General features: G+C 60.0%; 2 protein-coding genes across 2 annotated transcripts in view; both read right to left on the bottom strand.

The window, feature by feature from the left end:
• Window positions 1–939, bottom strand: part of INF2 (inverted formin 2) — a 30,851-nt gene extending 29,912 nt beyond the window's left edge. The window contains exons 1-2 of the mRNA XM_065906857.1: window positions 803–939; window positions 244–632 (exon numbers count right to left, since the gene is read on the bottom strand). The gene's annotated coding sequence lies outside the window, so the exon portion shown is untranslated. The remainder of the gene's footprint in view (window positions 1–243; window positions 633–802) is intronic.
• A 4,922-nt stretch (window positions 940–5,861) lies between these two features.
• LOC136146999 (basic salivary proline-rich protein 4-like) lies at window positions 5,862–14,477 on the bottom strand. The gene is made up of 4 exons (XM_065906086.1): window positions 14,132–14,477; window positions 9,848–10,015; window positions 8,904–9,054; window positions 5,862–6,048 (listed from the first exon to the last, which is right to left on the bottom strand). The coding sequence occupies exons 1-4, from the start codon at window positions 14,475–14,477 to the stop codon at window positions 5,862–5,864; spliced, it is 852 nt and encodes a 283-aa protein (XP_065762158.1).
• Between the last annotated feature and the right edge of the window lie 3,045 nt (window positions 14,478–17,522).

Below are 17,522 nucleotides of genomic sequence, written 5' to 3'. Positions count from 1 at the left end.
CGCGCTCGGGCGGCGTCTCCGCGCCAGGGCCGGCAGTCTGGGGCGGGGCGCGAGCCGACGGGGCCGGGCGCCGCGGGATCCCCGCCGGGAGCGGGGACCCAGCCGCCCTGCGCCGCGGGGCCGCGGGTCGCCACCCCGGGTGCACACGCCGCTACCCCAACTCCGCTCCCCAGCCGCCAGCACCCCACGGCCCCGACTCAGTTTCCCCGCGGCTCCCGGCCGGCCCAGAGCGCGCGGACTTACCGAACAGGGACGGCGGCCGAGGGAGGGGATGGGGCCGGCCTTCGGTCGGGGTCGGATGATGGGGCCGCGGGCTGCCGGCCCACCTTGCGGCTCCGCACGGCTCGGGTTCGGGCTGGGGCTCAGGCTCGGAGGGGCGCGCGAGAGGAAGAGGAGGCCCGGCCCAGCCCCGCCCAGCCCGCGGGCGGCCACGTGGGGAGCGGGCGCGGGCCCGGGGCGGAGTCTACTGGGGGAGACGGGGGTCCCTGGAGAGGCCCCGCCCACTGCTGCCCCCGCCACGGGCGGGGCCGCCCAGGGACTCTCCCCAAGCCCGCAAATACCCGCGGCACCTCCGCCAGGGCTCGGTCTGTTCCCAGTCCTCCCACTTTCGCTCCTGCCGGGCGGGGGTGGCGCTGGGGGTTGGGATACAGGGAGCGGGGAGTGGGGGTCCGGGGAAAGCTCTGGAAGTGGCCCCCCCGCCTCAGCTCTCTCTGTCCGCCCCCCTCCCTGGGCTCCGCTGCTCCGCCCCTTCCACAAACCTTCCGCAGGCCTCGGGAGGCAGCGCGCCGGGTAACCGGCTCACCCACTGAGGCTTCCTGTCAAAGTCTGGCGGCAGGTGGACCAGCCTCCCGGGCCGTGCTGGCTACACCCCGCGTGGGAGACCCCTCGGGCCAGTTGATCCCGGGAACTGACGCCTGGGGTCCCCTCATGGCAGCTGGGTCTCCCTGTCTTCTGGAATCCAGAGCGTCCCCATCGGGGCCAGCCCCCGGCCCTCCTCCTGGTCCCCAGCAGAGATGCAGTCTGAGCGGTCTCTGGGCCTGGACACTGCTGGCTGCAGGCAGCAGGCCTAAGTGCCGCCCCCTCTTTCTGTCCTGCCTCATCACTCCTACGAACGGGGGTGGGGGGTGAGAAGGGGGTGCCCACTTCATCAAGAGCGCCCCCCCGCCCCCCTTGCATGGCCCAGCAGGAGGCCAGTCCTCTGGGGAAGGGCAGCCGTGGGTTAAGGAGGGGCAGGCGTGCCTTCAGCCCCAGGCCTGCAGGGGGAGATACCACCCTGTCCAGAGGGTTCTGCACTGGCGGTGCCTGACCTCAGGGTCAGGCAGGACCTGACCTGAACCGCTGAGCTGTAGTTTCCCCGTCTGTTAAAGAGATGGACAATTCGGCCTAAAGGTTACTGGGAGAGATGAGCACAGTGGGTGAAATGTCTCCACTGACGGCTTTGGCTTACCAAATCTACCCAGAGACCTGCCGCCTTTGGAGCATGGGGGCATGAGGCTGGGGGCTGAGGGCTCACAGCGGGTGGGCGACTGGGAGCAGACCCTTCAGAGCTGGGTCCAGGTGGCTTCACAGCCTTGCTCTGTCTTCTCCCTGGGGCCAAGCACGCACCCCTTGGTGCCCAGCGCGCCCCTGCCGGTCCCGCGGCCTCAGCCCCTGAAGTCTCCTTGGCTCAGCCCCGGTGTGGGAGCAGCTCCTGGCAACAGGCCAGCGTGGAATGAGCGCTGGGCGTGCCAGGTGAGCCACCAAGCAGGGTGCACTGGCTCCTGGACACCGTCCAGCCGGGGACCTGTGCGCCTGGTGGCCGCCCGCGCCGGGATTGCCGTTCTTAGAATGCGCGAGTCCCAGCTCTGCCGACGGGCCGCTGCCTGGAAGGCTGGCCGGCACCCCCGCCTGGCACCTTGGCCCTCTCCTCGACCTCCGGGCGCTTTCCTACCTCCCTTGAGCTGGGTTTCAGGCCTCTGCATGCTCCCTGGGATCCAGCAGTTGGCCCCTCCTGGGGGAGAGGGTGGGGGTGGGGTGGCACCAGTCGCTGACTCATCGGTCTCCCAGCCTGGCGCCTGGCTGCAGCCGGTTGTGGTCAGTGGGTGTGTTTGTGGATCCAGAGAACGGAAGAGGGCAGGGGAGGACAGTGGGGAGTGACCTTCCAGCCTTCAGGCTGGACTGGGGAGAGTGATCCATCTGCGAGAGCAGCACTGAGGGGGGTGTCCCGCGCCCCAGATCCCCAACTCTTCCCCACCTGGGGTGGGGAGCAGGCAGAGTCCTGAACCTCCCTCTCAGAGGCAGAAGAGGGAAGCCTGGCATTGGCTGGGAATCTGGGATTCGGCCCCCAAGTCATCCACTTATTACGCCCATCCATGTATCCATCCTTGCATCCATCCATCCGTGCACTCATCCATCCAGGACTAGGTCTTCCTGGTGAGCAAGAACGATGGGACCCAGCTCTGCTACAGAGCGGCCGTGGCACCCCGGGCAGCCGTTCTGCGTCTGGTCCTGCTGATCAGGGCCTGACCACTCTGCTCACCTCCAGAAGGTCAGCTCTGGTGGGGCAGCGGCTGGCGCTCTGGCCCTGGGTCCGCTCCTGCCTCTACCTCTGCCTCAGCCCCTTTCCTCTGTGGCCTGGCAGCTCGGCTGCTGTAACCTCAGCACTCTCTCACGCAGGAGGATGGACCAGGGCCCATCCCTGGTCTGGGGAGGGGTGGGAGGACCCCGGTGGGACCGTGGACTGGGAGGTCACTCAGAGGCTCCGGGAGGTCAGTGACGTCTAGCCTCTTCCTTTGAGGGTCGCTCACACACTCAGGAGGTTTTCATCACTTGCTAATTCTGCATTTGGGAACTTGCCTACTCGCTGAAACCTATTTGTAACCCTAAAATCAATACTTGTCTGGCAATCATTTGCTGATATGTATAGACCAGCAGAAGTTCTGAGTCCCCAGCTGAGGTCAGAAGGAGCCACTCTGGGCTTACTTGTTCAATCTCACGCTGCAAACACGGCCAGTTTAGCACTCAGTCTTCCACGTTTTTGTGCTTTTGGGGGGAGATAGTCCTGTTTCAAGTGGCTCTAGCCTAACCCTAAATTCGTCCAGTGTCCCTAAGTGCATCCTGGGTCTCTAAGTGCAGGAAGGCTGGGTGTGCTTCACAGAGAAAACATGTGTGTTTGAGGAGTTTCCTGTCCATGTGAGTTTCCGGGCAGCTGCCTCCGGTTCAGTGCTCCTGAATCAGCAATACAATATGTCCCAAATGCAGTGTCTGACAGTAAGGAACACAGAACAAGGTTATGTATTGATTGGCTGTTATTTCAGCCACGTGGTCTGAGGACCCTGACTCCGGGCTCCCCCAGGGCGATGGCTCAGTTCCCGCTAGTTCAGTGTTTGTGGTGACTCTAGAGAGCAGATGGAAATGGCAACCCACTCCAGTATCCTTGCCTGGACAATCCCATGGACGGAGGAGCCTGGTGGGCTGCAGCCCATGGGGTCGCCAAGGGTCGGGCACGACTGAGCAACTAACACTCAGACCAGACCCGCAATCCTTGCCCCTGAGTTTGGCCACTGGGCTGCGTTTTTCATAGACGCAGGGCCAAGCCCGGGCCTCACGGGCCTCTTACCCCGGCCCGCCTGCCTCACTGCAGACCACCCTGGCGCCTCCAGCCTCCAGCCTCCAGGCCCCGCCCCGCCGCAGCCCCCTGCACGGCCCAGAATAGCTGGCTCCATTTGGCTCCCAGTCATCCTTGAATTAGGCTCTGAGCCTCTCCTCCGGTGGAAAAGAATCCGCTGGCATCTGAGCTTTCCCGTGCAGGAGGAGTTTATAGATCTCATGCGGGAGGTGGGGGGGGTGAGTGAGCGGAGGAAGGGGCTCCTGTGGCCCCTCTGCCCCCCAGAGGTGCTCTGCTCCCCGAAGGCCCCGTACGCGGCGGCTCTGCCCTCGCCCCTCCGGGCCCACCCCCTTGGGGGAGGTCTCCTGACCCTCCTGGCCCCACCCCCTTGGGGGGGTCTCCGCCCCTCCTGGCCCCACCCCCTTGGGGGTCTCCGCCCCTCCTGGCCCCACCCCCTTGGGGGACGTCTCCGCCCCTCCTGGCCCACTCCCTTGGGGGAGGTCTCCTGACCCTCCTGGCCCCACCCCCTTGGGGGGGGTCTCCACCCCTCCGGGCCCACCCCCTTGGGGGAGGTCTCCTGACCCTCCTGGCCCCACCCCCTTGGGGGGGTCTCCGCCCCTCCTGGCCCCACCCCCTTGGGGGTCTCCGCCCCTCCTGGCCTACCCGCTTGTTCGGCCTCTTCCTGACCCCACCAGAACTCTCCTTTTTTCCTCCCGAGCAGTGGGAAGGTTTAAGGGTTGAAAATAACCCAAGTATGACCCTCTGCACCCACCTCTCCTGGCTGCTCGGCGCCTGGTCTGACTCTGCTGTCTGTCCCACTCCTGCTTACTGCCCTCCCCGCCTCCCAGAGGACTCCCCTGCGAGGACCTCTCTGCGGGGATTCTCCGACCCCAGTCCTCCCCACCCTGGAAGGATCACCGTGCTCCCCTCTCCCAGGAACCGCGGACCTCAGCCCTGCGAGCCCGGTGCTGTGGGGCAGCCATCCGGCTCCCTGGCTGGACTGTGAGCTCCAGTCGGGGAGCGACTGCGGCTCAGGGTACCAGCAGCCTCGGAGTGTCCAGGATGTGGGGGCGGGAGGCAGGAGTGAGCTCCAGCCGCCTCCCCACCCCCACCTCTGCGCGCTCCGCCTCTGTGGGGCTCTGAACCTGCCAGGCTCTCTGTGCCTGCGCGCCCTCCACCCCCTTGAGCTCTGCACCCGCCCTCCTCTCTGTGCCCGCCCGCGTGGCACACCGTTTCCTCTCCCGTCAGTTCCTGATTACCTTGGCCATATTTTTGAGATTAACTAGAAATCAAGCTCTAACTTGATGAGTGGCGCGGGGGCCGTGGCTAGCAGTGCCCAGGGACAGCCGATTGTTGCTTGAGCGCCCTGGGGTGGGAGGATCCGTGGGCGTGCACGTGGGGGCGGGAAGCTCGCCAGCGCAGGGTGCTGGGTGCTAAGCCAGGCCCTAAGCCCGGCACTCTTACAGTGTCCTACCCCAGGTCTCACCCCAATCCTCTCGAGACCACACCTGGGGAGGCAGCCAGAACCACTTCTGGCACTGCAGAGGTGAGGGACAGCCACAGCACCACGCTTTCCCTTGATGGCTATCAAGGGATGTTCTTTTTTAACTTTTCTCATTTTAAATTGGATCAATTTATTTATTGAACACTGAACGCATTACCTAAGGTCCGGATTCACCAGGCTATATGGGGGGAGGGCAGCAGCGAGACGCCCGCCCCTCCCTACTTTAGCTTCTGGGGAGCTCTGACCCCTGTGCTATTTCTTCCCATCTGTGGGTCCCCCACCACTCGGTCCCCTCCCCGGGCCCGCTTCTCAAGGCACAACTATTTGCTCATTTGCTCCTGGGCCCGGCACAAGGCGCTGGGTGATGGCTGGCGGGCACGTGGGTGGTGAGCCCAGAAAGACCCCACCTCACTGCCTCTGGTTCCTCCTCCACGGCTGGGCTGTGGTCCCTCCAACGGCAGCTCGCCTCAAGGTGGGCTGTGTGTGTGTGTGTGTGTAAGCTTTCCCCAGAAGAGGGACGCAGGGCTCTGGGAACCGGCAGCGGTGTGGTTACTTCAGCCCTGGCCAGGGTCCCTGCTGACCCCAGCTAACAGAGCCTGGGCCTTTCTGGTTCCCCCCACCTCGTGTTGGCAGCGAAGTGGCCACGTTCTCCTGCAGCCGCTGACTCAGGTCCGCGTCATCTGGAAGAGCAGCTGAGGGGGGAGGAGAGTGGCGGACGGGCAGACTCGGTGTGGGATGGGGGCCTGCAGGGCCTGCAGGCTGGGCCCGCAGTCAGGGTGTGCCGAATTCCAGAGCTCCGGGCCTGTCCCGGCCTGTGGAAGCCAGGAACACTGCTGCAGACAGCAGGCGGTGTGGCCCCGTGGTCCAGTCCAGGAGCCGTGTAGCCGGATGGCCCAGGCCCAGATCCGGTTTCTGCTGCTGATAAGCTGCCTCACCTTGGCTGCTTGGAGCTGGGCCCCTGCCCCAGTCGAGGGGGAAAGCAGTGACATTCCCGGCGTGGGGCGGGGGGGGATCCTCTGAGAGGTCCTCTTCCCATCTGTGCCTCTAGCAGTGTCATGAAGTGTGAGTGGGCGCCCTGGCTCAAATCCAGGGGAGGTGGTGCTGGGCAGCTTCACTGGGGCAGGGACAGTTCCTTTGGACATGCCAAGGGGGCAGGAGGGAGCCCCGAGGCAGGGGTAGATGGACTGCAGGCTAGACGTTTACAACTGGCTCCTGTTTGCGTTTCATGGGCACAAAGAAGTGGGCTTCAGGCTGGATACTTACAGCTGCAAGCCTTTCCTGAGACCAGAGACAGGTGGGCTCCAGGTGAGGAATTTACAATCAGCCTCTTGTTTGCCCTCCAAAATAGAAGTAACAGTAGAATCAGGGTCAATAGGCAGTCTTTGTCTCTTGTAAACACCTTAAGGTAATAGTCACAGGAATATCAAGGTAATAGTCAAGTCAGGGACAAAGAGGGGCAAGACCGTGTTTGAGTGAAGAATTAAGGGATCTCCGCTCCCCCCTTTATGAGGCAAGGGAAGCACCACACATGTTCAGAAAGTCTCCTTGTGGGTCAAAAGTCAAGGGATGATGCCAGGCCATAATGCGTCTTGCTCTTCCCAGAAGCCTTCACTTCAAGACTTCGAGATCCATCTTGGTTGAGAGGTGTGTGTCCACCCAGGGGAGGGTCCCAGGGTAGGTCAGGTGTGGAAAAAGAAACCAGATAGTTTGCTCAGGGTAAGCAAAGACCCAGAACAACTGACCTAAATAAATGACCTAACCGCCTCCTCACGGCGCTCCTCCTTGCGGCGGGGACGCCCACACCGTCTCTCTCTGGGTGTGCATCTCTGCCCTGCTTCCAGCTCATCTAGATGGTTTCCTCTGTGTGTTCTTCCATGAATTGTACTTTGTCTCTACTAATAAACTTTGTGCCTGCATTTACAGTTTCTCCCTCTGTGATAAATGCATTTTTTTTTTTAAACTGGGAACAAAGATCCAGGGAAAAATAGCCTCTAGCCCTTGCTGGTCTGGTGGCTGCGATTCCTGGTGTTCATCCAGGATTCCCAGGTTCAATTCCTGGGCAGGGAATTAAGATCTTGCTTCACACCACCGCCCACCGCTGCCTGGTGGAGATCAGAGTCAGGGTGGAGATCGTGCAGGGTGAGAAGACGTGGGAGCAGGAAGGATTCGAAGGGGCTGTTGACTGGAGAATTATTCACAGCCTGAGAGTCGAGAGTTATGTCTTATCTGATGGGAATCTTCAGGACTTCATGCCTGAGAGGCAACATCTCAAGTGACCCTGAGTGAACTGCTTTGAGGGGGTGAGGGGAGGAGCCAGGTTACCTAGAAGATTTGCAACAGAGGGTAGATAGTCTGAATGTCAAAAGATGATTGTTAATTAAAGAAACCCACATAATCCAAGTTAAAGAATTCAGTGCTTTACTGTGTATGGGAACATGCAAGAGTCTGTGCTCACTGCAGTCATTCCTTTGATCTGCACCTCAGAGGTCTGGGGCCAGGTTCCCGGGTTTTCTTTTCCGGAGTTTCCCCAGAGCTCACAAGCTCACAGTGGGGGGCTGCAGACCTTGGTGACTGTGTCGCCCTCTGTTTACAGATATGGCACGGAATATTCCATTTCTCAAGGTTTGAGCAGGGACGGGGTGGGGGACCCTGACTTCTGGCATGAAAGATCCCGGTGGGATAGGGCCAGGCAGGGCTGTAATGGGGGGCCACGCAGGCAGATCTGGTGGGGGTTAGACAGGCGTGCACGTGTGGGAGACTGTTGGGAGGTCAACTTTCACTCTACGGGTGGAGAAGGTGCACCGCCTGGTGTTGGGAAGACTGGGATGGGGGTGAGGGGGGCAAACTCAAGTGTCCAGCCGAGAAGGCGGCCAGGCCCCCTGGTGTTCGCTGGTAATGACGTCAGCTGGCCTGTGGGAACAGCTGGCAATTCACAAAGGCTGGGGTCGCTGGAGAGCCTGTTTCAGCCACAGTGCTGCCTTCCTCTGGGGCCTCGGGCCCCGTTCAGCCCCTGAGGGCACAGAGAAAGGCCACCCGGGGTGGCAGGCTCTCCCACGGGTCCCGGGCTTAAAACCATCAGAGTGACAGACACACACGGGGCCTGGGACCCCAAGAGCTCCGTGTCTCTCTGGCTTTCTCTGGATGGCTCAGTGTGGCCTGGCTTTGTTCACCTCACTGATGGATATGGGCCAGTGCCCAGGGCCCCAGAAAGTGAAGCAGGCATCCATGTGGGCAGATGAGACCAGGAGGCCAACCCCGAGCGCTGGATGCAGGCACCTGCGGAGACTCGCCTCCTTCACCCTCGCTTGGCTCTGCAGGCAGCCGTCACCTGTTGATGCTAAGGGTGAGCTCACAGCCACGGAGGGCAGGTGCCGAGGCCGGGCTTGGAGCCCGCAGCCTGGGTCCTCCTGCCAGCACCAGCTCCAGCTTGGGTGGGCATCTCCCACCCTGGGGAGGACCACGCCCCTCTCTGCACCCCTCTCCCCCTCCCCCTGCACCCCTTCACATGCTCATCCCACCCACTTCCTCCCAGAGGCTGGGCTGGGACCTAGGGGTGAGGTCTGGTTGTCCTCAACCCACAGAAGCAGAAGTTGAGGCTGGAGCCGGGAGCAGCCCAGTCAGGGAGGGCTGGGAGGGACTGCAGGACCGCGTTGGAGATGCCCAGCAGGCAGAGGCAGGTCTCTGACTCAGCTCTCAGGGAGCCCTTGGGGTGCAGGAAGACCCAGGGACCCAGCAGGACACGTGAGCGTTGGTGGTCCTGGTTGGGAGGTGACCCTCAGGTCACGTGCCGAGCCCTCCCAGAGGAGGCCTTACCTGGCTGGACGGGCCTGGGTCCTGGGCACAAGTGCAGATGGGGGACATGTGGGGACGTTCAGTGGAGGGAACCGCATGGTCCCCTCTGGGGCCAGGGTCTGCTGCTCTAGGCAGGGCGAACTACCCTCCTGTGGCCCACCATCAGCTAGGACTGGAGGGGCGGGGTGATGGTGGAGCTCCAGGAAGAGGCTTCCAACTACATAATTCTGTTTTCAGGGTGTGCATGCATGTGTGCATGCGTGTGTACATGTGTGCGCCCGTGTCCAGGCCAGGCGGGGCAGGAGGGGTGGGCTGGCAGGGCTCCTAGCGGTGGTCCAGAGGAGGTTCCAGGCTCCCCCCAAGAGTGCCCTTGGAGGCTTCCGGGGGCAGGGCGTGGTGGGCGGCTGGGACGCTATCCTGAACTCACTGTCCGCGGGGGAATTCCTGGGTGACCTGAGCGCCTCTGGCCCACATTCTCCTGGGAGGAGGCCGGCCTGTCCGCTTTCTACTGGGGCGGCAGCGCCCTTCTCCATGGACCCCCGCCCGTCACACTTGCTGCCTCTGGAGACTTCTCTAGTCCTCCTCCCCCCCCCGGCTCCCTCAGCCCCGCCCCTCCTCTAAGCCCCGCCCCCATCAGCCCCCGCCCCCCACCAGCCCCGCCCTCCTCTCAGCCCCGCCCTCCATCAGCCCCGCCCTCCTCTCAGCCCCGCCCTCCTCTCAGCCCCGCCCTCCATCGGCCCCGCCCTCCATCGGCCCCGCCCTCCCCTCGGCCCCGCCCTCCGCCAGCCCCGCCCTCCGCCAGCCCCGCCCTCCCCTCAGCCCCGCCCCGGAAGAACCGAGCTTAGCGGGCGCCTGGTCCCGCCCCTTCGCTGCCCCACCTCCACCCCACCCCTCCCCCACCGCGCACACCTGGGGGGCCCAGAACGCGCCGGTCTCCCTACCACCTGCGCGTGGGGAGGTGGTACCAACAGGGCGCGCGAGAGGGCTCTGCAGGGTCAGCGCAGACTGGGGACAGGCAGTCTCCCCCTCCCCCTGCCCAGGCCTGGGGTGGGGGTCTTGGCGGGAGTTTCCCAGCTCCTCTGCCCTGCGCGCCCCAGGTGGAGCTGGGGGGCCCTGGGAGCGCTGGTCCCCTGCTGGGGGAGGGGAAGGGAGGGCAGGCGGCGGTGTGGGGCTGAGGAGGCAGCTGTCTGAGTCATGCTCCGGAAAACGGGGGAGGACGCTCCCACCGCCATCTGTCTCCTCGGGAAGAGAAGGGAGGAGGGCCTCGGGCCCTTCTTCCCTGCCTGGCCCTGGGGACGCTGCGGGCTCTTTCCAACGCCGCTCTGCCTCAGCCCCGCGAGGGGCCCCACAAGTCAGCACGGAGGGGCGTCTGATACTCAGCCAGCAAACCCAGGCCACACCAGGGGTTCCAGCCCGGGGACTTTTCAGGGACCCCCTCAGCTCGGTCCAGGGACCCCGGAGTCTGCAGGGCTCCCCTGAGTCCAGCCCAGCACAGGCATGCCCCGCCCCTAGCCATGACCCATGGCCTCTGTCCCCAGGCTGGGGAACCTCGGTTCAGAGCCTTTGAGCAGCCCCCCACCTCCCATACAGCTCATCCCTGAGACCACCAACCTATGAGTGGGGAGACCCTGCAGCCCTCCTCTGGCCTCTGCGTCAGCCCCTTCCCTGGGCCCGGGTGGGGGGTGGAGGGGACACCCTTTGTGGCTGCCCGCACCCCCCCATCCCCTGTCGCCCTCCATTAGGCTGCACGGCTTTCCCACCCTTCTGGACTTGCGGCAAATTCCCTTTGTCATGTTATGTGTGGGGCGGGGGGGGGGGGGGGGGCAACTGAGGGCCAAGAGGGGAAGGGGCTCCCAGAGTCCCCGTCTCTCTGCAGGCCTCTCCCAGCTGCAAAAGTGGGAGCTGGGCTGGGCTAGTGGGTTCTGAGGCGTGGGAATGAGGCACAGGTTCAGCAATGACCCTTCTGTCTGGTGGATCTTGCAGAGGTGCTGAGCTTCACCCCAGCCTGGGCCACGTGCCTCCTTGAGCAAGCACAGGTAGGGGGCCCTTCCTGGAAACACTCGCCTCTCTGGGCTTCGCGGGACTGGCCGGGCAGAGGACGGTCCGGGAGATCCTTGCTGCACCTGACTTGGGGAAGCCCCTAGAAGGCAGAGATGGTGCTCTGGACCCTCAAGGCAGCTGAGGACACGAAGGCCCCAGGGCCTGTGTGTGGTTCTTGTCCCGGGATGTAGAAACAGTCAAGAGCCTTTTGGGTGCCTGGGTCAGAACCCCAACCTGGTGGAGGAGAGAAGGTGGAATTGATGGGAACTGATGGACGGGAGTCATGGTGGGGGTGGGCGGGGTCAGGAGGGCCTCTCCATCCCCAGGCTCAGCTCCACCCCGTCAGTGCTGGCTTTCCTGCAGCTCCTCGCCTGGATCCCTCGGAGGAAAAATCCTGGGGTTGGACTTTCCGGACCGTCTGGGTCCCACACTCGCCCTTGGCAGCCTGTGTTGAGGCACCGAGGGGATGGGAGACGGGTGCTGCAAATGGGAGACCTTTTCTTCGAGGCCCAGGTTCAGCAGGGCCCGCTGTCCAAGAGGGGAGGTGGAGCCAGCTGGCAAGGTGCCCCTGCCATGGGGCCCCTCCCGACAGGTGGAGGTGGGTCTCTCTGGGAAGGTGCCATGCCCCTGGTTCCTGACCCCTGGGTGGGAGAGGTGTATCCCTCTGCACACCAGGACTGAGGAAGCCTCAGAAGGGCTGCTGGGTGACACTGGCGGGCTTGGGCTTGGCCATTGGGTGGGCGGCAGTCTGGGAGCAGCTTGGTGGTCTTGGGAGTTGAGAGGTCACCTTTGTGTGAAGGTCGAGGCTGGGAAGTCGAGACCCCAGCAGGGCTGTGAAGCCTGCTGGTCAGTCCTGTTGCCCCTCCCCATGTCAGGAACATCCAGTCTGTGCCCTGGCGCACCAGGGTTCTGGGGCATGGCAGAGGCTTCCCATGTATACACAGAATCTGACTGGGAGGTCCCAGGGACAGGGAGATGCATTAGAGCTGGGGGTCTTCCCATCAGCAGACACTTCCTTTGCTTTCTGGCTCTGTCATGAGGTACTTAGGACTGATTAGTGTTAAACCCCTTATAGAATCCAACACCCATCCATCTAGCCATCCATCTATCTATCCATCTGTTCATGCATATGTCATCATCTATCCATCCATTCATCATCCATGCATGTATCTATCTGTTCATCTTTTCTTCTATCCATCCATCCACCCACCTATTCATCTGCCCATCCATCACCTGTCTATCAATCCGTCCATTCATCCACCTATCCATTCATCATCTACTTATGGATCTACCATCCATCCATCTGCCTAACACTTACTGAATGCTTGCCATGTGCTGGGCATAAGGTTGGTATTGGTTATACCAGGTGAAAAAAGGCATAGCATCACCTTTGGGTAGGGTTGCCAGCTGAAGTAATGGGAAATACAGGACACTCAGTTCAACTTGAATTTCAGATAAACAATGAATACTTTACTGTAAGCATGTATGCAATGTTTATACGCATACATGCATATTTGATGTAAACATGCCATACCTGATATAAGCACGTCCCCAGTACTGCGTGGGATATGCTTATACTGATACTTACTTGCTGCCTGTCTGAAATTCAGACTTAACCAGGTGGTCCGTGTGTTATCTAGCAGTCCCAGCCTGAGGAGCTCTTTGAGCTGGTGAGATGATGCAGGATGACAGATGCATCAGCGTTGCAGGTGGGAGGGTGACTCCTCCTGCCTCTGAGAGTTGGGGCAAAGCTCCTTGAGGGGACGAACGCTTCACTCTGCACAGAAGCCGTAAGCCGTCAGCCCTGCCACCTCTTGGCTGCACCTTGGTGCCCTCCTCCCAACGGCATCTCTGCCGGCAGCTCGGGTCTCTCATTATGCCATCCATGTGCCAGAGCACGGGTCCAGGGCACCCATTTCCACACGGGAGTCTCTGGGGGCGTCGGTGACTTCCTCGGATGGGCCCTCCAGTGGGTCCTCCCTGGGTTCTGTCGGCCTGGTCCCCCCACCTCTCTCTCAGACTGGAGAATTTGAGTCCAGGAATTCCTGACTTCCTGGTTTTGGGGGCCCCGCCCTGCACGGAGTGCTCTGTGCTCCAGGAGGCCTGTGCTGCCCCCCGCCTGCCCCCCCCCCATTCCTTCCTGGCCCTGCTTTCTCTGCCCTTCATACTGCTGGCCAGCGGGGGCAGCAGGTGGTTTATTGGGCTGGGCTTGGGTGTTTGCCCTCACCTCTTGTTGCTGGATTATAATCTCCTTTTGGGAGGGTCCCAGTCCTTTTGTTACTTTATTACCTGTTCATGCCCTGCAGCAAAGGCTACAGCTGCAGCACCGACAGGCCTCTCCTAATCTCTGAAAATTGTTACACTTAGCCTGTCAGACTTGCCACCCCATGGCCTACAGCCCACCAGGCTGCTCTGTCCATGGGATTTCCCAGGCAAGAATACTGGAGTAGTTGCCCTTTCCTTCTCGGGGGAATCTTCCCGACCCAGGGGTGGAACCCGCGTCCTGCACTGGCATGAGGATTCTTTACCACTGAGTTACTGGGGAAGCCGTCCTCCTTTATGGGCGCTTTGAAAAATGATGTAATGTAATCGTTAAAAAATCTATGAGTGTGGTAACATCATGATCTACATTTTAAAGTTGTAAATTCCAAGGAGAATAGCAAACTTCCTCAGGGTGACTCAGCTGGGGATGTTCAGACCAGAAGCACAGAAGCACAAGTTCATCATTTTGAAAAAGGCTTGTTATTAAAATACGAATTAATGCAAAAACCACAGAAGAGGAAGTTTGTGAATGTCACCTGAAACCATGTCAGGTAGAGGTGACCATCATTCCCTTGTCAGTCCTATCCCAGACGCCTTGCTTCATAAGTTTGTCCAGATGAAGGTTGGAGATTAACTGAAAACCAGCTTGGGCTAAAGCTTCAGTGCTTTATTCTAAGATAAAATGCTGAACTTCATTTGGATTTAAGTGGAAAGACTTGCTGACTTTCAGGTAAACATTTTAACAAAAGAGACTGGTTCCTAGAAGCACTGCGTTTCCCACCGTCATTTTTTAATAAAACGGGGGTGGGGGTCATTATTTGAAGAGATAACAAGCTCCGGGCGTAACCATAAAGGTGGGGATAAACGCGCAGCAGACCGCAGAAGACTTATGTCCGGAATATATAAATATATCAAGGACGTTGCAGGCCAACAAGGGAAGGACAGACGACTCCGCAGGAAGACGGGCGAGAAGGCCTGAACGCGCGTCCGTGTGTTCATGTCCCCGCGTGGCGGACAGCGATTCAGGCTATCGGGCCCCTGGGAACACGATGGGGGCGCCCCAGGCCCCCTCCCGCTGCGCTCTCGTACACACAGGAGGGACCCCGAGGTCAGCGGAGCTCCGCGTCTTTCCACGCGCCCGGACTCGCCCCGTAACCGCAGGCACAGCGGGGACCATCCCAGCCCCTCACAGCCCGCTCGCGCCTGCGGCCCGCACTCCGCCCGGGAAACGGGCGGTACTGGGTCGGGTCGTTCGCGCTGCGCGGGCTCAGCCCCGGTGTGAGCGCCCGTCATGCGCCCGGCCTGACCACCCGCCCCGCCGCTCTCCTGCGATGGCTCTCCAGGCGCTCCAGCTTTTGCCTCTGACGCTGCCTGCTCGCCACAGTCAAGAGCGTGCTTTCCGCCCGCACCCGTCTGTCGGGTAAAGCTCAGCCGTGTGTCTGCGCGCGCGCACGTTCCCCAAGGGGCGGCCCCAGCTCTCACCGCCCCGGTGGCCGCGGGATCTGCTTACTGCGCGTGGTCTGCCCTGTGACGCTCGGTCGCGTCTGACTCTTTCGGGGCCCTGTGCACTGTAACCTGAGGGGCTCCTCTGTCCATGGAATTCCCCAGGTGGGAACACGGGTGTGGCCTGCCTAACCCTAACCCTCCTGCAGCGGACCTTCCCAATGCATCTTGCATCTCTTCCTGCATTGGCAGGCGGATTCTTTACCACTGAGCCACCTGGGAAGCCCCTTACTATACATCCTTGCTCATAACTGGGCGTTTTCATCTTTATCATGTTGACTGTCCTTTGGGATTGGGATATTCCACTGTGATTTTAAATTGCATTTCCATGATGATTAATGCGATTGGGTCATTTTTGATTTGTTTACTGATCTTCTTGACTGTTCTCTTCTGTGAAGTGTCTGTTCTGGTCTTTTTGCTCATTTTTCTATTCTTCACTTGTTGATTTGCAGACGTTCTTTCTGTATTTATATATTCTGGACATCAGTCTTTGGCCATTTGCTGCACACGTACTGCAAATATCCCCCCCCTTTATAGTGATGGTCATTATGCATATAGCTCTATTTATATTTTTATCTTATTTTTCTGGCCATGTTGTGCAGCACATGAGATCTAGTTCCCTGACCAGGGATCAAACCCCCACCCCCTGTAGTGGAAGCGTGGAGTCTTAACCACTGGACCACCAGGGAAGTCCTTTATTTTTAAACTCTGTAAATGAGTGTTGCTTTGCAGTCTATATTCATTTCAATCTGTCTACACATGTCATCCTTTTTGGTATTATTCTTTCTTTCTGCATTTTTGTGTTGACATCTGGGATCATTTTCCTTCTGCCTAAATAAATTTCCTTTAATATTCATTTCATTTGTGCAGATCTGACAAAGATGGATTGTTTTAGTCTGTGTTTCTCTGAAGTCCTGACTTCATCTTCATCTCGGAAGGATATGTTTGAAGGGTACAGAATTTCGTTCTATTTATTTTGTGGCTGGGAGGCATGTGGGATCTTAGTTCCCCGACCAGGGATCAACTGAACCCATGCCCCCTGCGTTGGAAGCCTGGAGGCTCAGCCTGGCGACTGCCAGGGAAGTCCCGGGGTACAGGGTTTTGGATTGCCTGTTTTCTTGGTTTTCAGTACCTTAGTGACATGTTCCTTTGTCATCCGGCTTCCGTCAGTGTTTCTTCTGGAGTCTCAGCAGCACTTTAGAGCTTGAGTGCATGTATTGGTTTTATGTCCCCCGCCCCACCCCGAAGGGTGTGAATGACGCGTTGCAGGCACTCTGGATTCTGTTGTGCTCTCTTTAAGATTTTTAACTTTTGGTTTGTTTCCTCCTGGGGCTGAGCACTCAGACCGCCCGTGGTCTCCTCTGTGGGGGTTGGCGGGAAGCTCTGTCCTGTCGCTGAGCTGCTTGGAGCAGGTCCTATAAAAGCACAGCGCACAGACCAGCCCGAGGCCCGAGACGAGTTTCTTACGCAGTGGCCCGGGCTCCTGCGTGTGGCTGCCTCTCCTCTCTGGGCTGCGTCCTCACTTTCTAGCTGCTGTGGGCACTCTGTCCTCTGGTTCTTCCCGGCATTGAGCCCGCATGTGCAGCGTGGCTGCAGCTACCTTGCCGGGCCCGGGCGGGGCTGCCCTCTGAACCCGGACCCGCAGCTGCTCCCTCTGCCCGGGGTCGGTCCCCTACGGCGTCCGCCTGGTTCTGGCTGCTCTCCAGTGCGGTCGGACAGTCAGTCGTCTCTGTGTCCAGAACTTGCAGTTGTTACCTGTGCGAGAGTTGGTCCGATTAGAGCACCTGGGAGCAAACTGTCCGGCAGCTGTAGGGCTGGAGGAGGGTGGATCCGGGGCCGGAGTGGCCGTGACCTGGGGCAGGAGGGGCCTGCCTGGTTGTGGACTGGCCTCTTCAGAGATTTGCCTGAGAGCTTGGAGGTCAGCCTCCTCCCAAATACAGTGACACGATTCTGCAAATGCTTTGGAGTGGGGCTGGTGCGAGGCCAGTGATGGGTCTGAGCCCCTGAAGTCTGTTTGACCCTTATGCTCCCGGGACTGTGCAGAGCGTGGCTGATTCCTCTTCTCCTCAGCGGCTGGGGCCAAGCCCAGGCCTTGGCCCGGCGCCCAGACTGACAGGTGTCCCCCGGAAACAAGGCGGTTGTAAACTATCTGCCTATATGGACCATTCTCCCGTCTTCAGAATTGCAGCCCATTTAGTCCTCAGGGGGCCCATAGCTCCCTGGCTTTGCTGTAGGATTTCTGTAACAAGCGTGCCTCTCTCGGTGGCTGACTTCAGGGCTGATGGCCTTCTGTGTGGGACTTACCCTTCCCCCCTCAGAAGCGGACATCCAGTAATTATCTTTACTCTTTGTTATTTGCTTTCTGATCTGCAGCTGATCATTTAGCTTCAGATCCAAAGTGGAATGATGTTCCTGATACTGCCTCTAGACTTGGCCTCCTTTGGGTTGTAAAGATAAAATGAGAGATTAGACAAAAAAAAACAAAGCAAAACCTGTCAAAATCTCTGCTTTCCAGCTGGTCTTTAAACAAGCAAAAGAAAACTTTAAAATGCACGTGACTTTTGCCCTAGCAATCCCAATCCTGGGACTTTATCTCAAGACAGGAGTTTAGAAGCTGCCGCGGTGTTCATGGCAGGGCTACTCAGAACGTCCCGCTTCACGGGTCACAGACTTGTCCTGCGGCCTGTGTGACACAAGCTATGAACCATCCAAGACAGACACAGTGAAGAGTTCTGACACAATGTGATCTCCTGCAAGAGGGAGTGGCAGGCCGCTCCAGGACTTTTACCACGAGAACCCCATGAATAGTATGAAAGGCAGAAAGATGCGACACTG

This window comes from Muntiacus reevesi, chromosome 15 (genome assembly GCF_963930625.1).
Source record: "Muntiacus reevesi chromosome 15, mMunRee1.1, whole genome shotgun sequence".
Taxonomy (NCBI): Eukaryota; Metazoa; Chordata; class Mammalia; order Artiodactyla; family Cervidae; genus Muntiacus; species Muntiacus reevesi.
The sequence above is the reverse complement of the archived record's forward strand: the minus strand, read 5'-3'. Positions and strand labels throughout refer to the sequence as shown.